Consider the following 21,119-nt stretch of genomic DNA (forward strand, 5'->3'; position numbering starts at 1 on the left):
CGTTCCTGACAGCTCGGCTTTGCATTGTAAAAAGGCACTTCTGGTTTTCTAAAACATGCAAATTTCCATCAGCAATTTTGATGGGAGAAACCAGCAACAGATCATTTTGCCGTTCTCTCTAATGCCAGCAGGTTTCCTTCCGACAAAAACATTTTGTTCCAACTTCACTGTTTCACTTGGCTTTTTTTGATGTTTCTGCCTACATTAAAATCACAGTTTCTCATGCAGTGTCTACACATCCGCTTTTATATCCCACATCTGTTATACTTGATGTCTCATCTCCTAAAGGTTCGACACGATCATTACACAATGTGCCAGCATCTCTGGTTTGCAGTTTCATTCAGAAAGGAACGGTGAAAGATGGATTTTTTTAATTCCTGGTCTGATGGAAAATGTGAGTTTGGGCTTGCTGGGATTTTCCCCATGGCAGAAATCCTGCAACCCTGGTCTGGGGCGTTGTAATTTTGGGACTGGGTTTTTTTTGTGGACTGTCTTTCTGCAGTGAGATCTTTTGCACTCCAGGGAGATGGATCTAGGACATGACCAGCACAGCTCCTTCAGGAAAGGTTTTTTCCCTCTGGGACAAATCCCACTTTTCACCTGCTCTCCATGTTTTTTTCCCATCCCTCCATCATCTTCTTCCTCACCCCATCCCTTGTAACCCCCAGATCATCATCCTGGACAGGAGGAGGAGCTGGGAGAGCTATTTAATCTCCTTCCCACTGTGTTCAAGTTCTCACCATCTGTGGGGATGGCTGGAGGAGACACAGCTGGGCACAGCTGGAGACCAGCACCCTTAGACATCCCCAGCTCCTCTCCATTCACCCCTGAATTCTCTCCAGCAGCTCTGCCACATCACTCTATTTCATAGCAGGTTCTTTCTCCTTTTCCTCTAGAAAGCTTGAACTTTCTACATTCTTTTATTTTTTTGGCACTCCCCAAACTGCACTCCCAGCCTGTCAAAGCTGAAGCACTTTTGGTGTTTATTCCTTGGAAGTCACCACGAGAAACCCTGGTGAAAAGGTTTGGGTTGGGAAACATTCAGCCTGCTCGCTATAACCACATCTTCACTGCTCCTGCTCCCTTAGCAAATGGGGACCAAAATGGTGCTGGGATGGATGGATGGATGGACGGATGGATGGATGGATGGATGGATGGATGGAAGGACGAACAACCTGATTCTTATTAACTTGTAAACTTTATTCTCAAATAAAAGAATAGATGCTTCAATGTCTGGCATGCAGAAAATGTTGTTTATTTGGACTCAACCTTTTGTTCTTGGCTTTGTGCTGTTCCACAGGAGCTGATCCCCAACTGGGAATCATCGGTTGGGGGGGGTTGAGACATGGGACCTAATAGATCTCCAGATCTGTGAGCTGAGGACAAACTTTGCAGGGGTTTCCCCAGTACTTTGGCTTACACTGTCCATTGCAGGAGGCCAGGTCCAAGGGGGATCCTTGATTTATGCTGTGAGGATGGGGTCAGAGGCATTAAGCCTCTCCAGACACATTAGCTTATTTCCAATTTATCCTGAAGTGAAGAGGAGGAAAACCAGGCTATGAATACGAAGTGTCAACACTCAGCTGGTGCTTGATAAATACCTGCCAGAAAATCCATTTTCCTGCACAATTTGCAGCTTAGTGCCTTCCCAAATACAGGCCCAAAGCTCAATGAAATCCATAAAAGGCTCTTATTAACTGTACTATTCTTGAGTCGAGCCCTAATGAGCCAATCTGTCATGTCCTCTAGCACACAGGCTGAATTCCCACTTGAAATTTTGTACCGCTACAAAAAAGCTATAAAGAAGACAAGAAACCTCTTGGCTTTATCAGAAAGATGTCCTGGCTGCCTTTTATCCCTGGAGCAAGTTGGAACCTGTGGCCATGAGTGAAATATTTGTCGCTAGAAGCATCTCCCTCCTCCTTTGAGCTGAAATTTCCAAGCAAGCCCTGGAGCATCCTTTTGCCACCAGACAGGTATTTCTGCGCTTCCCCAATGCACAGGAGTACAGTTTTGGCACCACAGCCACGAGATGGCACTCCAGGATAGACATTTCCCTGGACATAGACAGTCCAGACATGTGTTTCCCCCTCTCTAATTCATGCTTGGAAGCTTTTAGCTGGTTTGTTTCTTTATTGCATGTGTGAACGCAAATGTGGGAAGGGACGGCTTTGGCCATGGGGGATGCTCTCATGGAGGAAGGCCATTGCAGGGTGGCATTTGCCTGGGACTCTTGGCACCAGTGAAGAATAGCCATGCCAGGAGGGTTTAGGAGCTGCCTCCTGGTACAGCATTTGGGCTGTTGGTCCTGCCCGGGACAAGGACACGGCTTCCCTCTCCCATCCCACTCACCGAGAGCACAGCTACAGCCCTTGGGTGCTCCTGCTGGGTCTTGTCCATCCTGGCAGGGGCTGGTCCATGGGTTGCTGATCCTCAGAGCCATGGTTCCCACTGCATCAAGCTCATTTCTTGTTGCTTATAACAATGAGAAAATTCCTGTGATGGAGCCGAGGTAAAGTCCCGTCTGCCCAAAATCCAGGCTTGGGTCTCTCTTGGGCACAAGGGATTCCCACCCACTGGGGCTGAGTGACCCAGGGCTGTGTGAGCTCAGGGAGCTGGGTGGGAATAAATCACTTTCCATCACCCCACATCATATACCCCTTTATAATCAGCTCGAAGAAAGGGCAACTTTTGCATGGTGAGAGGAGAGAAAAATTCATTTCCAATCCTAATCGCCTGGATCTCTCCCTCTGCATCCCTGTTCCCATCGGGTAAGAAATTGCTGTGCCCCATCAGTGATGAAGCCTCATTTATCAATAAATAATGCAAATGCAGGGACTCTTGGATCTCTCTCCCAGCTGCCTGCTGAGAGCTTTCACTGCAGCTGCTCGGGAGGAAAGAGGCAGCCTCCATTTTTAATAGGATTTTATATGGATGGAGGTAATTTCCTTTTCAAAAATGGGAACCGCTACTTTAGAGGAGTGAAACAAAACTAGAGAAGGAACCATCCTGACTATTATAAGGGAAAATGATCATAAAAAAATATATTAGGTTTTGGTGGGTTTTTTGCACATTCATAAAGACTATAACTGAGGACTAGCTGGTGTTTCTAGGGTCTTAGTGACCATCTCATAGCACAGACTGGTTCATTATTGGGAAAGGGGCATTTAATTGAGATTCTTTATGGGGAAACAACTAAGTGTAAGTGGATTGTTCTAAACTATGGAAACTGAAATAAGACATCACCTCTACACATGTGCAGCTGTCAATGTGCTTTTGTAAAAGCCTCACAATGGGAGGGCACGCATCGGGTCAGAGCCGTCTCCTGCCCTGCTCTCTTGGGCGGGCAGTCCAAGGGAAATCTCCAGCCAAGCCACGTCCTCCTGGGGGAGTCACTGCCCTGAGATGTCTTTGGGCTATCAGACATCATGTAGGGAACACAGGGGCAAACCTTGAGCCCAGGGATGGGGAGCTACTGGGTGAGCGACTGGTGGTACATGATTGTGGGTCTGCAGGGATCTGCTCTGAGACAGGCTGTGTCTGGGATGGTGAGTTCATCCTACCTGGATGGAAATTTGGGGTTTCCAGCATCACTCATTTGATGTAGCTCCAATAAAAGAGTCAATCTTGACTTCCTAGGGACCCACCCCTCAGCCCCTGCAGGCTATGACCACAGCTCCCAAAGGCCTTAGTCAAGACTGTGTTGACCAAATGCTCCTTAGCCTCCACGGATCAGCAAGTGTATGACAGCTTCTTCCTAATTCCTGCCATTTTATCACAAATAAATGTGCAGCCACCAACTCTGAACCACCAACACTTTATTCATGTGTGAGTGAGAGATTCCTTGGGGATCTCTTGCCACGCCAAAAAACATGGTTATGGTCTGGTTGCACGATGAAACTACAGCACCGCTGGCATCGTGGTGGATCTAAATAGCCTTGGCCAGTCCAACCCGGTTGTTGGCCCGGTCAAAGATGCTGTAGTACACCCTGATGAAGACATCTCCCAAGATCCAGAGGTCCCCAGAGGTGTTCTGGAAGCTGCTGATGCAAGGTCCTTGGTCATTCTGCATTTGAGCAAGAAAACGCAAATGGGGGAAATGTGGGCTAGTATTTTTGCTCGCATTGCTCTGGAGGCCCATGGCCATCCATCCCCTGTCTCCCATGGGAATGGGAGAAGCCAAAGTGACCAGAGCCATTGGAGAAAGTAGAAGGACCTTGAGAGAGGCTCCTGAAACCAGGACCACCTGGTTCCCCCTTACCTGCTCAATGTAAGCCAAGGCAGACACAGGATACTGAACCCCATCGATGACAAAGATGACATCAGGCATGGTGGAAATGGAGCTGCAGTTCACGTTGTACTGCAGAGAGCAAAGAGGCTCTTAGGTGGGAAACAACATGTTCATAGGGTGAGGAGTGAAGGGTTTTGATTTCACCGGTATAAACTAGCGACTAGGAGTGTCTCATGGCGATCTCTGTTGGAGGTATCAGAGGAGCAGGGCTGGTTTGCCATGAGCGGAGATGCAATTTCCCTGTATGTGGAAGCAGACTGGGCACTGGGCTTGGCAGTGCCAGGCTGCCGCCAGGGCAAGCAGAGCAAGCCATGGCTGCTCTTACCTCTCCATACGTGTCCTGCCTGGCCCCGACTGCGCTCTGGATGTTACTAATGCCGGAGGGTGGCCCAGCCACAAGGGAAGTGCCAGTGTCAACGATGGCTTGGCAGCCACCACTGCATGCAATCTCCTGGCTGTTCACGATGATGCTGGGGGGGACAAACAAAGCACGGGGCTGTTAAATAACCGGCCAGATCTTAGTGATGTTTTCAAACTTCTTTTATAAGAGTTAAAGCAGGGTAACCCAAAGTGCTGCCCTTGAGCCTTTTGCTTCTTGGAGTTTGCAATGCCAGCTGGTATCACAGCCCCTATTGCACACATGGGCACTGAAGCACTGAACACAACCAAGCAGTTGGGACCCAACCAAGCCCAACAAAGTAGTTTTTGTAGCATAATTTTGCTCTACTCATCACCAGAGACATCCCCAATAGCACAGGCTTTGTACAGAGAACTAGGCTGTGTCTGAGGCACAAAGCATTCCTATTTTGGGTGGCAGTTACCGAAGTACTATGGATTTTGGCCCTTAACCTTCTGCATCCCACAGCTGTGGGGTGTTAGATGCCAGTGGAAAGCCTCTGATGTTGATGGGTCCAAGGTCTCTTTAGAAACAATGGTTAGAAATGAACATAGACCAGCAGAGCTGTTTTGTTACCTGTCCATGGAGATCTGCCAGTAGCCTTGGTAAGAGACGAAGATCCAGTTGATGGAGCCAGTGAAATAAGACTCATCGATTCCCCCAAAGATGACCACACTCCCTGTTGTCTCTCTGGGTGTTGCAGAGAAGAAAAACAGTGGAGGGTTTGCCATATGGCTTCAGTGCAGGTAGCTTAAAACAGCAGGGCTGTGTGTCCCGTGGGGTGAGATGCTGCTTGCGATGCCACAGTCGCATCCGCTCCCCTCCTCATTATAGAGCATCAGCGAGGCAGTGGTACAGCAGCAGTGTGTGCCAGGTCCTTTGGACCCAGAAAAAAGGGGAAAAGGGAGCCATGGTGGAAGCATGTGCCTGGAAACTAGAGAGGTTTCCCTGCAAGCCATAAGCTCCCCAGTGAGTCTGGTGGCCACCTGCTATGAGCCCCCCAGCCTTTGCATGTCATGACACAGAGACAACTGGATGGCAGCAGTGACAGTGGAGGAGCTGGAGCCACCAGCAAATGCAATGATCGGCATAAGCTGCATCTGCTACCTTCCCCAGCCCTTGAGACCCACACGGCTTACCGGGACAGATAGACCGAAAAGAGGTTCTCCTCCAGCAAGCTCTCATTCACCAAGTTATCAAACACCGGTGTGATCCCATCAGCAGCCAGATTTGGGTAGCCCAAGCCCAGGACCCCATCAAATTTGACATGGACAAAGAATTGGCCGGGCTCAGTGGTGCTCAAGCCGAAGAGCTGGTTGGTGTCCACCAGCGATGCAACCTAGGGACAGGGAGCATGCCGTAAGATCTGGATCAGGCACTGCAATATTGATGTTAATCAGGTGGAGAAAGCACAAAGGACCCCCCACTGGAAATGCCATCGTGACACTCACGGTGACGGTGTCAGAGCCCACGATGCCCTCCATGTTGCCAGTGCCATACTGAATAGACAAGTTCTGCCCTGTGCTTTTGTAGGTGGAGGACTGTGATGGGTTAAACATCTGGTGGTTTTCTAGAAGGTAAGCGGGAAAATCAGAAATGAAGACTTTCGGCAAGGCTGAGCCGTAAGGGAAGTGTGGGAGGAGGAACCCTGCTGAATTGCAGTTTAGAAAGACCTGCCATTTATTATCCCGCTTTCAGGAACAATTTAGCTGTGAGCATTTGCTGTACGTCCCTGCCTCTCCTCTAGCAACCAGGGATGCGCAGGAAATCCCATCACCTCTTTGGAGAGATGGGGAAACTGAAGCACTGAGCACTAAGCACATCACCCTGTGGAGTACAGCACTGAGTAGGTCCTACACCCCAAATACTCATCTCTCCAGGGCATTTTACAGATGCTATGGACCCAGCACCACGGGATCTGCTTGTTGCACTGGCTAGGTGGCCCCTGGTCCCCTGGCAATGTCACCCCAATCTTTGGGCTCCATTGTGCAGTTATAAGCCCAGGACATGCTGCTGGACCTACCTCTGCCAAAACAGGGGGCCCTGCCTGCTCCTTTGCCTACTTACGGCAAGCCAGGCTGGTGCAGGAGTTGGAGGGAACCCAGAGGTTGGAGGAGCCAGTATCAAAGACCACGGTGAAGTCCTGCGGCGGGGTGCCGATGGAGATGGTCCCGTAGTACTCCATCTGTGGAGCAGCAGGAGCAAAGGTTGCTTTTAAGGCATGAAACCAGACCTGGAGCTTCCCCAGGCTTTCAGCCTGCATGGTTCCCTTTTCATGGGGACACCCTGCGTCTAGCAGAGATGCTGTGAGGAATATTTCAGTGTCCTGGCTCCATCCAAAGCCACCAGCGTGGGCAGGAAGGGGCAAAGGATGTGAGCTGAAGGCTTTGGGGTAAAAGGAATTGGGTTTGGTCCATGCATAGAACAGACGTGGGGATGGGTGTCCCACAAACCACCCCAGGGCTGCACTGTTGGGGGACAAAGCCAACACTCACGTCGAGGGTGTTCAGCAGGGGTTCGGTGGCCACTTCGGTCCCGTTGGGAAAAGCATGTGGGAATTTGGTGCCGATGTCGTAGCGGTGATGCTGGAAGAAGTGGTGCAGCAAACCCTTCTCCCTGAGGACCTCCCTCAGCTTCTTCCCCCTTTCCAAGGGCAGCCTGGCACAAGCACCAAGGAAGAAATAAGTTAGGATTTTGCTGCCTGCCATTCCTGCAAGCAATGTTTGACACCTTCAATATTTGTGCTGATCTAACAGCAGAAGCAGAGCAGACTCCCCCAAAACACTGAGTCAGGAGGATTTCTGCAAAACACCAAAGCAGCTCTAGAAAACCAGCCCCCCCCCCCCCCCCCCCCCAGGCCCCTCCACCTCCTCTGCACCCCTGGAGCAGCTTTCTCAGACCTCAAAGCCATTAAAAAGCTCTGAGAGCTTATTTCCCCCCCTCACCTTGAATCGAGTGGCCTGTAAGAGTGATGCTGCGGTGACTTACCTGGTGATGCCCTGGGAGAGGACAGAGGCAGCGCAGAGAAGCACGAGGAACCGCATCGTGCCGGGGCTGCCAGGGCAAACGCTCGACGGTTTATATAGCCCCTGCGCACCCCACCTGCGGTGCCGAGAGCTGCCAGGACCGCCGCTGTGCCGTGTCCCCCCCAGTGGGCACCCAGCCAAGGGAGGTGACACCCAGGGACCGAAGGACATGGCAAACATCGGCTAATATCAATACGTCACCTGGCAAGGTGAGGGGACGATCACAGTGTGCAGACCATAATACCCTACTGCAGACCCCGTGCTCTCCCCCGTATCCCGCCTCCAAACCCTTCATCCTTTAGCACCCCAAATCCATCATGACCAGACACTGCCTATTTGTGGGCATCATTTTGACTTTTCATTTTGGTATCCAAAGCCATTGCAAGGAGCAGTGCCCCCCCCCCCCCCCCCCATTTATGGGTGTCTCTCCCCAGTTGGGATGGGGAACGGGGCCCCACTGGGTGCCGACGTGTGTGTACACTCCAGGGAGGTGGGCGCGTGGGGTATACGCACGTTTTGACACTCTGGTGCCCGCCGTTATCTGCAAAAACCAATTAGTCCAGCGGGATGCAAACAGGCTGCGGGAAAGGTGACCCTGCAGCACGCTGACCCCTCTCAGCATGGTTTGCCCAGCGATACGGGGACCATTAAAACAGGATTAAAACTCCCTACGAGTGCTTCGGTATCGCCCGCAGCGATAATGGCTCCAGGCATCAGCTCGCCTTTTGCAGTTTGCAAAGAGGACAGAGCAAGGGACGCGGCGGGTGAAGGACATGGGGCCATGTCAAGAGATGCGGGATAAGGATCCTGGTATCCGCTCGGGGCTGCTTTTATTTCAGCAGCATGTCCCAAGCCACTACCCCCACTCCAGACCCCCGAAACTTGGTGGCAGCTGCTGGCGTCTTGGCAGGAGATTGGGTTTCTCTGATGACAGTGTGGAAAAGCCGATAGACCCTTTTTTTTTTTTCTTTATTGTTTGAATTTCCTATCAGCCTTGCCACTATTTAGAAAGGATGCTGCAGGCAGAGCCACTCCATCCCCACGCTGCCGGCACAGTCCCCTCTGCTGCGGGGGGAAGGTGGGTTTCTGTGATGGGGCCGGTTCTTGTAATGGAGTAAAGCGGGAATTAATCATCATTTTTTTTCAGCAGAGGGAAGGGAAGAAGTTGACATTTTCTGGTCAGTTTGGACAGGAGTGGGAAAGGGTTGGGGCTAGGTTATGGAGGCCAAAAAAGCAACGAGGCGCATCCCGGTTTGCTCTCACACATGAGTTCAAAGCCATCGGGATGAAGCGCAGAAACCCCTTGGGACCAAAAACCTCTCTCCAAGTCTAAATAAATAAATAAATAAATAAGATAATAAAGGTAAAATATAATGATATTATTGTTATAATATTAGCATATACGATATATTATATATGATATATTATGTGTGCTATAACAATAAATAACAAAAAATAATATGAATTGTATATTATATATATTTTTTTAATATAATATAAATATATAAAGCTCACAAGGTCCAGACTTAACCCTGCCATTAGCTAAGCAGCTTTTCAAAGGCTGCTGTCTCTGTTCAAGATGGGGACCACTGCAAGTTGCTGTAGAGAGAAATGTGGGGTGGGAACAATAATTTATATTTGGTGTAAAAGTGGGGATGGGTTTGATGTGTATTTTAGAGGGGGAAAATTGCATGATGCTGTTTGGAAACCATACACATCAATTATTTTAGATTGTATTCAGGCCCAGGAGCATCACCGAGATGTGACACCTCGGCTGTGTCCTGGCTGGGTCCCAGCCCACACTGGCCTGTGCAGTCGGGCACGGGTCACCTTGGAGCTGGAACATGGAACAGCGAGTGGGGAAACGCACGTGCGGGAGGACGAGAGGGGCACTTGGCACGGTGCTGGGGGGGGGGAAGTAGCTCACGGGGAGCAAACAGTCCCCGATGCTCCTGATTACGAGGTTGTGTTGACTTTTCCCCCATCCCCACAGAAGGACGTGAGCTTTTGCTTTGCTGCTTTCTCCTGCATGGAGGTTTGGGGAAAAAAAAAAAAAAAGGAGAGTTGCTCGGTTTTGCTCTCTTAAATGCACTTTGAAAGCAGCTAAAAGTGTTTTTTCTGCTAAAGTGCAGGTAAAACCATGCAGGGACACATCCCCAGTGAGGACACGGGAGAGGGGAGCGAGGGCAGAGACGGGCTCAGGCTGCGCATCCCTAATCCGGACTACTCATGACTTCTTCAATTTACAATTTTAAATCAAGAAGGAGAGCTTGCTCTTACAATCAGGGTGTCCTTCTATAAATTTTTGCCAAAAGCGAGTGATTTCCCACTGAACTGTCACCTCCTGCAGTTTAAAGCCACTGGGAGACTGGCAATTCCCACCAGGCAGTGCTGCCCCAGGCTCTGGGGATTCCCCCCAGAATGGGAATTGGGGATGGTAAGAAGCTGTTCAGTTGCTTTATTTCTTTTTGTTGTTGTTTTTTTCTGCTGGGAGAAAATAATCTGCAATATTTTCCACTGGGAGATGTCTAAAAATTAAGTAAAAAAATAAAAAAATCCCAGCCCTTTCTGCACATTTCCAAGCTTGTGGGAAAGCCAGAAGCAGCTAATAAAGCCAGGCAGCTTAATAAAGAAACCCAAACCATGAAATTATATATTTTGTAACACTGTTATGAAACATTGCACTTTTTTCCTTTTTCCCCTCTCTGTATTGGTATGGGACTCCTTTCTATATGGCAACCCATGGTGTCCCCCGAGCCCTTCTGCCATGGTCCCCAGTGCCAAGCGATGGGTATCATCAATTCACCTGCCTGGGCAGATGCAGCATCCCCACTGCAGGACTGTTCTTTTGTAAATAAAAAGCAAAACTTCTGATGTGTAAAAAAAAAAAAACCTAAATAAAATCAACCTGGTCATTGCAGTGTTTTATTTTCACCAAATGTACAATATTTTGTTGGGGGAGAAACAAGTGCGGGGAAACATCAAATGCCAAATCTGAATTATTTTACTCTCCAAGATAACACAGCGTCTGCCACAGCCTTAAAGCTGGTGCCCATTGGGGTCTTTAGAAGTAGAAACAGTTGCTGCTATAGTACCAAAATCCTCCAAAACCCACAAAACCCCACCAAACGGGGAGGGCCCGGAGCCCAGGAGAGTGCCACGGCTCCCGGTGCCGAAGCCCAAGGGCTTTCCAGGAGCAGCTCCGCACACGCATGCATTCAAACCCCCAAAATAAGCTTTGCCTTGCTTCTGCTTGAAAGGAAACCAATCGGGGTTATTATTTTTGCTGTAAATGCTGAATATTCTTTTTTTATTTCTTTTCTTTATTTCTCTTTATTTATTATTGCTGGGAGCTGCTGTAGGAAGCAGGAGAGAAACTCAAGTGATACATGATTTTTCCACAATAGGTTTTTAAGAGGGGAACTGAAAGCACATGTCTGAGGGAACTTTTAGTGCATTTAATTAACTTTAATATCCCATTCTCCTCTCAAATTCAACTGACATAAAGAGAGGCTCCCAAACCTCACACAGTGCCTGAACCTCCGGCAGATGCCGATGCTGGAAAACATTTTCCTACATCCCAAAGACCCACCTCTGGCACGACGCGGCTCCAGCCAGCCCTGCTTCAGCCTCTGCCAAACACATTGCATTGCTTGAACTTTGGGGAAACCCATTCCTTAATTCCCCACAGCTACTTGATATTGATTTCTTTTAATTGCTGGCTAGATTAGACCATCCATCACCAGCTTGAAGAGCTGCTTCCAGGAAAAAAATAGGCTGATAATACATGATCGGGCAATATCACAACGGGAATTATCATTACAGAAATGGTTTATCCAGTAGGAATTGCAGGGAAAATGCTAAAATTCCCTGCAAAAGGAAGTTTCTGCCCCTCTGATTTTTGTCTTTCCTAGTGCATGACTGAAAAGTGTAAAAATAGTTAAAGTCTGGTCTCCACCACCACCTTTGCCACTGGGCTCAGCCTTGCAGACGCTTTGGCAGATGAAATGATGCTGCTCAGCTTCACGTCCCAAATTTTATCATGCGCCAGGATAAAAACCACGGGAGGAAGCTCTTGGCTGCTGGGTGCTCGGCATCTACTTTCACTCTTCCCAAATTGCATCACCCTTGATTTTTACTGTATAAAATAAAGGAGGGAGGTGAAAGCTAGCTGACAGCATCCATTACATGCAGACAATGTCTTGTGAAAGTGATTTTTGAGGCCACAGAGATTTCACACACACACTATCCTTCGATCCACTCCTCTGCAGAGGATGCTGGAGCCGGGTCCTGCTCTGGGCTGGGGCAGACCTTCGCTCAGCCACATGTCAGAGCAGCTTGGCCTGACTGTGCCTCAGTTTCCCCATATAACATATAGCTTATAACAACACTGTCTACCTCGGAAAAGCACTTTTAAGGTTGCCTGGCGCTATGTGGGCAACCAATGGCCGTGGGCGATGGCAAGAAATGGGTGCTGGTGGCTCACAGATGGAGAGGCAGGAGCATCACCCTAAAAATCAATATTCTTGAAGTCGATGGAGCAGCGGTAGCGGCCATCGAGGAACCTGGAGCATATGAAGTTGGGTAAACAGGGGCAGGTGTGGTGCTGGCGCTTCCCAAAGAAAGGGACCTGCGGAGAAATATGGGAGAGACGAGGGTGTCAGGGCTTTGCCACAACCAAAAAATTATCAAATGGGATCAAAGCCTGCGAAAATCTCTGGCTCTGCTCAGAGGTTTAATGGGGATATGCCTGAAATTAATTTTTGATCCCTCTGAAGCCCTTCGCTCCTTCCTCGTGCGAGCAGAAGGCGCAGCATCATTAAATCTTGCCCCCACCATGTGAAATCAATATAGGAGTGCGGAGTGGGATGCTCCCCCCGAGGCCGGGATGCTGCTGCTAAATCCTCACGGAGGAGGGATTGCAGCAGCGTTGCGCTTTGGGCTAATCCCAGTGCGCTGGGGTTTCTTATCGGACAGAAATCACGGCGCTGGGGCTGCTCTGCGGCATTAACTCGGCTTCTCCTCGCTTGGCAGAGCATTTATGACTCAATTTAGAGCAGCGTGGCGTGCGCTTTTCTTTAAATGAATGGGCCAGGCGGCTCGGTCCCAGCTCTGAGTCAAGGTCCGCAGCACCCATGGGGCAACCCATGGATTTAGGGTGGCTCGGACAGGCAGGGCGTTGCTCAAAATACTTTAGAGGCTGAAACCAGCTGCACCGTGCCAGCTCAGGGATAACCACGATGCTGCCTGGAGCCTTATCCCAAAACTACCCCAGCCCCCCCCCCCCCCCAGATGCTGACCCCCTTCTCCATCTCAGGGCTTTAATGGAACTTTTCTCCCACGCGAGGAGCTGGGTGCCCTTTGCCCGGTCCTTGTCCCCCCTCCCAGCCCCACTGGGCATCCCCACGCCGGTACCTTGTGACTGAAGGGGTGGCACTCGTCCCCCTCCTGCCCCAGGGGGGTGCACATCCGCAGCCCCCGCAGCCAAAGGCTGACGGCGCAGCAGGTCCCGGTGCCACACTGCGGGTCCCGTTCGCAGGCCTGGGGAGAGGGATGATGGTGGGTTGGTGGGATCGGCGTGGGAAAGCATCGCTACCCCTCTTCTGGAGGGGCCCAGTGGAGAAATCAGCCCACGCCGAGCTGCTGGGTGTAACCCCTGAATGGGGATTTAAGGGAGAGGGGCTTGCTGGTCCTAGCTTTCCCGTTTTGGGTTAAGCTGGGGAGGTTTTGGGGCAGGGCACGGGTTGGATTGCGGGTGCTGGGGTTTGCAGGATGAAGGGGGAAATCTCTCGCGCACGCAGTGATGGGAGGGACAGAGGAAAAGTTTGCAGCTGCCCAACTTAAAAGCAGCATCGGCGCCAAGTCAGAGCAGCAGCATCAGGGGATAAACTCACTGTCCAGATCCTCCGGCATGCACATGCATCACCCGTCTGAGCCCGTAAAACCTACTAAATAATGCAAATGCCCAGTGCTTTTTTTAATTAGAAGGGAGCAGAGTAATGCCAACAACTCAGCCGCTCCCACCCAAGGCAGATGTAAAATGGAAAACTGTCACCTCTCCCCACCGGGATGGGGAAACGGAGGCCTGGATGCAGATGCTGTGCCAGCTCACCACCACACCTGGAAGCCCCTGCGGATGTTGAGAAGAGCTGGACGGGGCACCTGGAGCACCAAGCGGGTCCCGTTTTGCCCCCCAGGCTGTGTTGGCCATCACTAGAGCAGCTCATTGCACCCCTGATCCCTTCTCTGATCCATTTTCCTGGCGTCAGGTTGGCAGCACAAGAAGCACTGCTGGAGCTCACCCCAAACCCCCCTGGGATCCCCCCTCCTTGGGGCACCTCTCTCCCAGGAGCTCCCAGCCACAAGCCCATCGCTTGTACAGATGAAGAGGTGTCGAAATTGCAACTGGAGAAAAAAAACCATGAGGGCAACAGATAGAGCATAATTTTGGGGTGCAGCTCTCTCGCAGGGGGGCAATAAGGGGATTTTGCAGAGTCTTCCCTTTCGTGAAGGGAACCTGATTCTTCTCAAGCATCCAAAGCACCTTGTAAGACCCAAATACTGTTAAAAATCAGATCTCAGCAATGATGGACCCTCTCCTGCAAACTCTGGGGCGGCAGATGGGGGCTGCAGGCAACCAGGGAGCTGTACACCCAATCTCTTTTCTCTGGTTATTCAAAATGAGTCGTTTAAGCCCCGGGAATAATTTCAAGAGTTGCTGGGTCTATTTGGCACTGGATGGAGGTGGCTCCCTCCCTGATGTATGTAAGGGTAGGGGAGATCCAGCCAAAAAAATCAGAGTCTTGAAAGAAATAGGTCTGACTGTAAGGGGTGTCTGGGAAAAGAGAAGCCAAGAGCCAGACGAAGCCAACTACAAAATTCCCATTGGCTGGGAAAAGCCAGGAGGCAGAGAGGCACCCGGGATGCAAACACTTTGTCTTGGTTTTAAACAGAAGATTTGTCGTTGCCGGGGGAAAAGGGGGGGGGGGGTCAGCCAAACCCGGCTTTCCTGAAACCAGCATCTTGACTCCTGAAGCACCACAAAAGCCTGGATTCTGTCCCCCAAACTCATTGCTCCTCTTGCTTTTAGCATCACCCTCGGTCCGGCTCAGCACCAAGCTCTTGGACATGCTAAGCCCCAAAAGCCCATTAACAGCAGGGTAAGCATCATACATCTCCTTTCCATCCCCACATTTTCCCCCCTCTTTTAATAATTTCTCTTAATTTGGGAGGGAGAAAGACAATCTGGGGTGCTCGAGCCCTTGTCCCAATTGGGAACATGCTCTGGAGGATGCTCATAAAGATATATTATTTTTTCCCTGCTGGAAAACTTCCTAAAACCCCCCATATCCCTGCGTGCCAGGTCTGACACGGTGCTGAGAAGAGAAGCAGAAAGAGCAGCTCACCGGCGTGACTTTACACTCACGTGGGCTGGGCTGGGGCTGGCTGTGGGAACAGCATCCACGGGTCGGAAAAATGACTAATAAATTGGAAACCCCCCCCCAAAGCAAACAGCAAAAGGCACCGATTCCTGCCTTATTTCCCAAAATAATAATAATAATAATAATAATAATAATAATAATAATAATGATAATAATAATAATAAAAGTCTCCTAGGTTGGGGATGGGACTGGCACTTACCCCGGTGATGACGGCGCAGGGGCAGGAGGTGATGAGCAGGAGCAAGCAGAGGGTTTGCAGGAGCCGGCCCATGGTGCTGGGGCAGGAGCCGTCTCCCCTTTGCCAATGAGGTCTGCAGCAGCCCCGCGTCTCCCACCCTATATAACCCCTTCCAGCTCCGCCACCGTGGGCTTTTTTTTTTTTTGTCCCCTGATGATCTCAGAATAAGCAGATGAGACCTGAATCTCTAATGGTATAAAAGAAATATTAATAAACCACCGAGGAAGGGAAAAAAAAAAACCCACCTCTCCCACCCGCAACCACATCCCAGGGTTATTTTTCAGCTAAGCTAACACAGCTGGATTTTCCAAGTACACCTCTATATCCATATTTATCCCTGACAGGTGTACTTAAGAATTGAATTAAGAATTTGTGATTATTTAGCTAAAAGAAAACACAAGAATAAAGTTAGCCTGCTACTTCTTGGCTCGTAAGAGGACAATGTGTAATAATGTGGCTCTGTGATAAATATCCTGTAGAGACTCGGCTGCATTTATTTGTGAGAATAAAAGGCGGCAGAGAGGGAATAATATCTTTTTCAGTAATGAGGGTGTGTTTGAATCTGAATAGAATGTGTAACTATGTTGATTTATGGTTTGAAGTATATCCCCCATACCTCAAATTGCATTTAGTGCATCTCCTGGGAGCACGAGGGAATAAGACCAGGGATTGCTAAAGTGGTTAAAAAAGCAGGAAAAGCTGGAATTGTCGGCTTCTTTTTTTAATTTGTACATCCTAGGAGGATGCAAGGGACAACATCTCAACGCACTCAGGGATGGGGGGCCTTGAGGAAAACACTCACCAGCCCCGACGGTCACATCCATCAGGTGAGAGAGGAGCAAGAAATCTCTGCAGCCTCCGCGATGCAATGTCCCCACGGAGCTGGGGCCATTCGTCACCCACCGTCTCGTCCCATGCAGCCCTTTTGGGAGTCCAGCAATAAAAAAAATAAAAATAATTAACATGTAAATAACCTTCCATGGCCAATGCATGGTCCTGGGCTCCCACAATCCAGCCTGGATTCGGCTGGGACTCCCTGGACCAAGCTCCCAGTACCTGCAGTCGTGCTGGCCGGGGCCATGCAAGCAGAGACCGTGGCTAAGACCCTTTGCACAACAAGGGCAGGAAATAAAACTCCTTTTTTTCCCCCCAAATATAGCTGGGTTTGCGATTCTGACCCAGCGAGGTGGATTTTTCCAGCCCTGGATTGCTAGGTACCATCCCCATAGCATCAGAGCTCCACACCAGCATTATGAATTTAGTCCTTTCTGGCTTTTCCCACTGAGGAATAAACATCCCCGAGCCTGATTTTGGAGCTGCTCCCTGCCAGACCTGATCCATGGGGGCAAATTAGGGACTGGAACAGCCGGGGGGCTCAGCCCCAGGGTGGAAACATGGCCTGAGTTGGTGGGCTGGCATTTGAACTAAGGGTTTGATCGGAGCTATGCAGTTCAATCGGGCTTTTCTGTTGAATTTCTTTTGTAGAGTATCAGTCTGGTGCTAAATCATCTATTTAATCAGTTAAAAATAGCCCCGGCATTTCCCTGCCCAGAGACCAGCACTTCTTTTGATGTGGCAGCTGTTCTGCTGCTTCGCTAAAGTCTCCTCCACCTGGGCTTGAATTAATTAATCCCAACTCTCCCAAAAGTCCCTCCTTCTAGAAATCCTGCAGCCAGGAAAGGCTCAGGAGTGGTTGTTTTGGGGAGATTTCCTTGCGAAGGTGCTGATGGGATGGGGAAGATGCAGCCCCTGGCCTCCGTAGGGCATATTTGTATTTCTGTCCTGTGTTCCTTCCTAGGGGTGGGGAAAAAAAAAGAAAAAAAAAAAAAAGGCACTCTAAGTCCAAGCCATCCCAGCAGGGTGGGATGCAGCGGAAAGACCCTGGGCAGGTGGGACCAGGGCTCTCTGTGCTGCCCGAGACAGCTCCCAGCTTGACCAAGGAGAAAGAAAAATAAAATAAAAAATAAAAAAATCCTGCTGCACTTCACTTCCCCCATCAATAACATTTTAATTTTCTGACCTGACAAGCCAAGATCTATCGCCAGGCGCAGCCGGGAACGGCTTCAGCCGGCACCTTATTAGCGTCGCCGAGCTTTGCGATGCACCCACCATAAATTACCTCCTACTCTCCGCTGGCAGCAGGGCTCAGTTTTGGGGGGGCTCTTTGCAGGAAAGCCAGGCTGAGCATCACTTTTAACACCTCTCTGCCCCACGGGAAGGGGATGGGGGTCCTGACCCCCTCGGCACTGTATGCACCAGTCCAGTTTGGCCCTTCTTGCTGCAAATATTGGGCTCCAGCCCGTATCCTTGTGTCCCCGCATCCCCCAACCTGCATCCCCCGCCGTGGTCCAGCTGGGAGAGGATGCTCTGGCCGGGGAGGGTGCGCAGGGGCATCGCCATTAAATCACCACCTGAATTTCATTTTGCCATGCAAATCCCAAGCGGTGCTGCGCGGAGGGAGGGAAACACAAATAAACCACGCTCAGGAGTATAAAGGTGGAGAAAAAGGTGGAGAAAGAACCCGAAAACCCAAGAACCGCAACTGCGCCACCCGCTCTGCCCAAGGAGGGCTGCGCTGGGGGGCAAAGGGGTGCGGGGGCTGGATTTGCAGCTAACGCCCCCAAATTAGGGCATGGCGGATATGTGAGCCCGCAGCGGCTGTTTCATTGCAGGGAGCCCCGGGAGGGTCCCGGGCGATGGCAGCAATTTGGGGTGTCCCCGCTGCTCACCCCGCGGGAGGCCGGGCGGGCGCCTTCGCGCAGCGAGGCCTTTTGACCCTGTGGAGCCGCCGTCTGCGCGCGTCACGTGGGTGACGCCGCTGCCAGGAGCGGCCGGGGAGGGCGGAAGTAAGGGCTGGGGGGGGGCGCGGGGCCCGGCGGTATGGAGGGGACGCTGGAGCAGCACCTGGAGGACACGTACGGGCCGGGGCGGAGGGGGGACACACGGGGGACAGGGGAAGGGCTGGCTGTGCCCCACCGGGGCCGCCGGGTGGGGGGGTGAGGAGGGACTTGGGCCTAGGCCGGCCCGAGGCCCGGCGGGGGGGGGTGCGGGGTCTTCCCGGCCCTGACCGCCGTTGTCTCCCCCCGCAGCATGAAGAGCCCGGCCGTGGTGGGGGTTCTCTGCACCGACTCGCAGGGGCTCAACCTGGGCTGTAAGTAACCGAGCACCGCCGGGGGCGGGGGTGGTACCGGGGCCCGCCCCACCGGAGACCCCGGGTCGGGGGGCACCGGGCCCTGCCCGGTCTCTCTAAGGACTCCTGGGGGCACCGGGCCCAGCCCCACTGGAGCCCTCCCCGTTTGGGGCGTTCCAGGCCTTGTTCTGCTTGGGCCCCCGCCCCCTTCCACTTTGAGGCCACCAGGCCCTGCCCTATTGTAGCCTCCCCCCTCTTTGGGTGTCCCCAAGGGCCTGGCAGCACCACCACGGTACTCAGCTTCCCACACACAGGGGAGGAAACTGGAGCCAGCTCTTCCTGCCACTTAAATCCAGGCTTTTTGCTGGTTTGAGAGCAATAATGGGGGGAGATATTGCATCAACCCACAGGGGAGGCAGATGGGCCCGGGCAGGAGCAGCCCCCCTTAGCCCCCGGGGGGAAAGCTCCTTCATGCAAAGTGCTGTCGTGGCATGCGTGGCTTTAGCTAATGTCTTCCACCTCTTGCAGGCCGAGGAACCCTCTCAGATGAGCACGCCGGTGTCATCTCTGTCCTCGCCCAGCAGGCAGCCAAGCTCACCTCCGACCCAACCGATACGCCTGTCGTGTGCTTGGAGTCAGACAGTGGGTGAGTCTCCAGCCCAGGAGTGCCACTTTTCCCCCTGTTTGCCTTTTCCCCCCAGCCCCGGCGCCCTCTCCAGAGTCAGATCCCTAGAGCAGCTCTCCTTATCTTGAGCTAAACTGGCAGATATGGAGGAAGCCCCATCTCTGAAGCCACAGGGGGAAGGTAGTCACTGCCATAGGCATGGGAATTCATTAGATTAATGGGACCTCAGGAAGCAGGAACTGTAAAAGCAGTAGGAAACCTTTTAGGGGGTGGGGGTTACTGCAGCTCTGTACTTCTACACTTGGGATCCCCACAGATAATGAAGCCCGTGCTGTAGCCTGTCAGTATGGTAGGCAAAGACTTCTCCAGCACACTTCATGGGAGCGGGCAGAAGACATGCAGTGACCGACAGGTCTAGTGCAGAGCTGGGGTTTGCTGCAGCCGCTGGATGATACCCGTGTCTAGTTTCCCACCCATGTCAGCTCCTCGTCACAGCTGGCTTCTCAACTGCCTCAGGACTTTTCTTGTTCTAGGAATATCATGATCCAGAAGCACGACAGTATCACTGTAGCAGTTCACAAGCTGGCATCCTGACCCTTGGGAACCTGCGCAGCGCCCCACTCCCACCTCCGGCCCAGCTCCTCCTCACTGGACAACCACTCTCCTCTGCTGCTCCAGCGCAGAACGTGCTTGTAGTACCAAACCTGGGCTGAAGGCTCTCCCTCTCCGCTTAACAGCTCCTGTGCAGCTATCAGGGTCTCCAACTCACATTTTAGCACTTGTGCTGCTGAGGATGAAATGTGGGTCACTCACCAAGCTCATGTAATGATCAGATACTACAAGGTGTATGTGTGTGTGTGGCCTTATTTGTTGGAGAAATCAATAAATGACCTGCAAAAATACTCCTTTGCTTCTTTCTGCTCCAGCTGTGAAAACTGTGCCCATTGCTTTGCCTCATTTCCAAAGCCAAGTGAGTTAACTTCTCCCAGTCCCTTCTTTATTAGCATTTCTCTAGAGAAGAGGAATAGTGCACAAAGGCTTGAATTAATGGAGGCTCCTCCAGTTGAAAAGATACAAACACTTTCCAAGGATTTGCTCCCAGGAAATGTTTAGCCTCCTCTAGTTAAATGGTTCTGTGCGAGATTTACTTGCTTACTGTGCCTTGGATTGAAGTTCAAACCTACATGTGCTGGCCCTGCCTGCCTGGTCCCTGTGTGAACTATTAGTGGATGTTGACAACATGGTCACAAATCCAGGCCTCTTGCCCTCTTACAGATTCGAGCATTTGAAATAGTTGTTTCCCCCACACTCTGTGAAAAGGTTTTTCCCCTTGAAAAACTGCTACACTCAAATGCTTCCTGTGTGTAAGGGAGTGACAAGGAGCTGGCCTGCAGCTGTCCTCGTGCATAAAGTGGAAGGGAACCTTCACAGCAGAGCATCAGCTAAAAAAATTGGGCTGGATCAGAGATGAAAATGACATTCAAGCTGCTTTGACTTTACTACTAGGTGTGGGAGCGCGACACTAGGAGCAGTTCTGTTTATCAGTGATGGTTGCGCTCGTTGCTGTGTATGAAACAGGCAGTAGGGACAAGCCTTCCCCGCACAGCTGGGCTCTGTGCTCCTGTCGAGGTCACTGTTAATTCTGAGTAACGACCCAGCCTCAGAAGCAGGAGTTGGTGTGTCCAAGCTCTGTGACAAGTCTTGAAGCGTCCCTCTTCTCCCCTCTCCCTGACACCCCACAGAGCTGGGAGCAGCTCCAGCCAGAGCGCTTCCTCCCGGCAACCAACAGCTCCAAGTGCAGGTGCTGCACCAGATGCTGCTGCCACCAGCACCCCCACCTGCAGAGCCCCCCTGTCCTTCAAGCCCTTAAACCATATTCACTGCAAAACCCATTCCACTTAAATAAAAGATTAAGGCACATATTAAAAGCCTTACTATAGGGAAGTTCCTTCATATGTTCTGATATATCC

General features: G+C 51.2%; 3 protein-coding genes across 3 annotated transcripts; 1 reads left to right on the forward strand and 2 right to left on the reverse strand.

Moving 5' to 3' along the window:
• Positions 1–3,852: 3,852 nt before the first annotated feature.
• On the reverse strand, positions 3,853–7,732 carry LOC115335393 (embryonic pepsinogen). The gene is made up of 9 exons (XM_030000984.2): positions 7,677–7,732; positions 7,184–7,346; positions 6,756–6,873; positions 6,140–6,258; positions 5,828–6,027; positions 5,265–5,378; positions 4,617–4,761; positions 4,262–4,360; positions 3,853–4,066 (listed from the first exon to the last, which is right to left on the reverse strand). Exons 1-9 carry the CDS (start codon positions 7,730–7,732, stop codon positions 3,929–3,931), a joined length of 1,152 nt encoding a protein of 383 aa, XP_029856844.1. The 3' UTR covers positions 3,853–3,928.
• A 3,718-nt stretch (positions 7,733–11,450) lies between these two features.
• PROK1 (prokineticin 1) lies at positions 11,451–15,497 on the reverse strand. The gene is made up of 3 exons (XM_030000624.2): positions 15,356–15,497; positions 13,130–13,255; positions 11,451–12,344 (listed from the first exon to the last, which is right to left on the reverse strand). Exons 1-3 carry the CDS (start codon positions 15,425–15,427, stop codon positions 12,225–12,227), a joined length of 318 nt encoding a protein of 105 aa, XP_029856484.1. The 5' UTR covers positions 15,428–15,497; the 3' UTR covers positions 11,451–12,224.
• A 2,708-nt stretch (positions 15,498–18,205) lies between these two features.
• LAMTOR5 (late endosomal/lysosomal adaptor, MAPK and MTOR activator 5) lies at positions 18,206–20,051 on the forward strand. Its single transcript, XM_030001193.2, has 4 exons — positions 18,206–18,309; positions 18,484–18,545; positions 19,053–19,170; positions 19,683–20,051. Exons 1-4 carry the CDS (start codon positions 18,275–18,277, stop codon positions 19,741–19,743), a joined length of 276 nt encoding a protein of 91 aa, XP_029857053.1. The 5' UTR covers positions 18,206–18,274; the 3' UTR covers positions 19,744–20,051.
• Positions 20,052–21,119: the final 1,068 nt, after the last annotated feature.

The sequence above is a fragment of the Aquila chrysaetos genome, chromosome 24 (assembly GCF_900496995.4).
Source record: "Aquila chrysaetos chrysaetos chromosome 24, bAquChr1.4, whole genome shotgun sequence".
NCBI lineage: Eukaryota > Metazoa > Chordata > Aves > Accipitriformes > Accipitridae > Aquila > Aquila chrysaetos.